The following is a 2312-nucleotide window of genomic DNA, read 5'->3' as shown; positions in this document are numbered from 1 at the left end:
GTGAGTTTGATCTCTGCTTGGGGAACCAAGATCCTGCATGCTGCGTGGTGCAGCCAAAAAATGGAATAATAAAAATGCAAATAGCATTCTTGGTGCCTGATTCCCCATGCCCTAGGACCCTCCTTCCTTGCTATGATGTAAACTTGGCAAGCTCCCTCAGCTACTGGTCAGGGCAACTGTGGGACTAGATGCTCACCCAGGATGCGCCCTGCACCAGTCGCTAGGTGTATCCACGTGTTGACCTGAACCGCCAGCTTCGCTGGGTGGCTGCAGATAGCCCGTCAGACAAACTCTGGGGCTCAGCATTTCCACAGGCATGCCCAGTTAGGTAACCAGCACTCCAGTTTACCCGGACTCTGGGCCGAGTGACACCCCCCTGACCCCTGCGGTTGGACTGGGGTTAAGCTCATTCTCTCCCCCAAGGCCTCTTCCAGCCCCTACTGCCAGCCTCCCTTTCCCACACCAATGCCTGTTATTCTCTGATCCGGCTTTGCAATCAGTCTCTTTACAGAGGTAGTCACCACCTGTCCTCAGCCAGCCTTGCCCATCACTAGAGCCATGGCTTGACTACCGCCGCGCCCCCCTGCTGTCACGCCCCAGATTTACAGCCACAGAATGTTCCCCTCTTTCGTTTTTCTCCAAAGTTGCTTCTCTAACCTTAAAAGAAAGAAAAAACCCTCCTAAAATTAAATTCGCACATAAGCCACCATGCTCTGAACTGCCACCTTCTAAAATAGAAATCCTTTTCTCCTCTCCACTCCCTTTTCACTTCGTGAAGCAGCAACCAACCTATTTCACTGCCTTCTGAAGTCAGCTGGCCAGTCACATCTTCACGTGAGTCCCTTTCTCCTGGGTGACACCAGCCTCCCGCCCTCCCTCCCCTTCAGTCACGAAAGAACTTCAAAGCTCTCTCACCCTCCGCCCCACACCCCTCCTTGGGGCCCCGTTCCAAAGAGGACAGCACCGGGCAATGCGGGCCCCTGTGGCCCCAAGGTCTCCCCCAGAGGGGGGGCCCGCTGTACTGGGCTGCCTGGGGCTCCCAGGACCAGAGTCGGCCAGCGGGAGTGAGGCAGGCATGAGGCAGAGCTGCAGGATCTGGGTACAAAGGCTTTTTTTTGGTCTCGAAGCCTATGGGATGTTGGTTCCCCAACAGAAATCAAACCTGCACCCCCCTTCAGTGAAAGCACAGCGTTCTGACCACTGGACCCCCACCCAGGGAAGCCCCAGTCAAAGGGTTTAACAGTCACAACGGCCCCTTCTCAGATGCCTCATCTGACAATTGGCCGCCAAACCTCTTCCCTTCAGATCCCCAGGACAGTCTAGCTCATGCTGCCTCAACAATCACTCTGAAACAAAATGAGCGCCCCTGTGCCATAGGAGATGCTTCTGTCTTGCCACCCTCCGTTTTCCCCAAAAGATCTTTCAAGACTGGTAGAGAGCCAGTGCCGAGGGTCAGCCAGCAGAAGGGCATCACCCACCAGGGGAGTCCAGGGTCCATGACTTACCTCGTTTTAGTCTCTCCATCGCACTCTTGCTGCCCGCGTAGGTGGGTCTGATCTCCTTCCCCAGCTCTTCGATGATGGCCAGCAGCTCGGCATATTTGCTCTGGGGCACCTGGCTGTTCCCAGTGCCCTGGATTCAGAAAGGAAAGCGTTCAGAAGGATTCCACCCAACCTGACACCAACGCCACAGTCAGGACCCCACTGCACCCCAGTGGCACGGGGCCAGGGCAGGGGAGTGGCCCGAGCCCAGGGGCAGCGGGGCGGAGGGAGGGCGGCCCGGCCCAGAGTCCCAGGGCAGATGCCTCCGCTGCAGGCAGGCACGTCCCCTCTGGGCAACAACTACAGACCAGGGAGCCGGCTCTCTCTACTGTCCTCGTACACTCAAGGCCACCACCCAGCAGTCTCCAGAAAGTCCTCTGATCATCTCAAATAAGAAAGAAAGAGTCGACAGAAAGGTGATCACTGAGAATTTCCTGGAAGGAGCCATGGCTAGGCAACTGAACCCAGGACGGCTGGGGATCCAGAGTGAGTGGCCGAGATGGACGACACACCTGGGGGTCAGCAGGACTAGAAAAACTGCCAAGGCCACCCAGACAGAAAACAGAATGTATTTAGAGTCTTCCCTCCTCCCCACACCAGCAGGGTCCACCACACAGAAACCCTTTCCTTCCAGACCCCCCTCCAACTGCCCCCAGCAAGCACACTGATCAGTGGGGCCGAGTTCCCACCAGCCTGCTCGGGCCTCCCCGCCCCCACCAGCTGCATCAGGCCAGCCACCTCCCCTGGGGGAGGCCCTCGCCTGCTCCCCCC

The 2312-nt window shown here is 57.5% G+C and overlaps 1 protein-coding gene across 1 annotated transcript in view; it reads right to left on the bottom strand.

Moving 5' to 3' along the window:
- Positions 1–2312, bottom strand: part of CDK2AP1 (cyclin-dependent kinase 2 associated protein 1) — a 5758-nt gene that overhangs the window by 2103 nt on the left and 1343 nt on the right. The window contains exon 2 of the mRNA XM_010841298.1: positions 1506–1632. Within this exon, the coding sequence (XP_010839600.1) occupies positions 1506–1632 (127 nt within the window). The remainder of the gene's footprint in view (positions 1–1505; positions 1633–2312) is intronic.

Source organism: Bison bison, unplaced genomic scaffold, assembly GCF_000754665.1.
Source record: "Bison bison bison isolate TAMUID 2011002044 unplaced genomic scaffold, Bison_UMD1.0 scf7180017864160, whole genome shotgun sequence".
In the NCBI taxonomy this organism is placed as follows: Eukaryota; Metazoa; Chordata; class Mammalia; order Artiodactyla; family Bovidae; genus Bison; species Bison bison.
The sequence above is the reverse complement of the archived record's forward strand: the minus strand, read 5'-3'. Positions and strand labels throughout refer to the sequence as shown.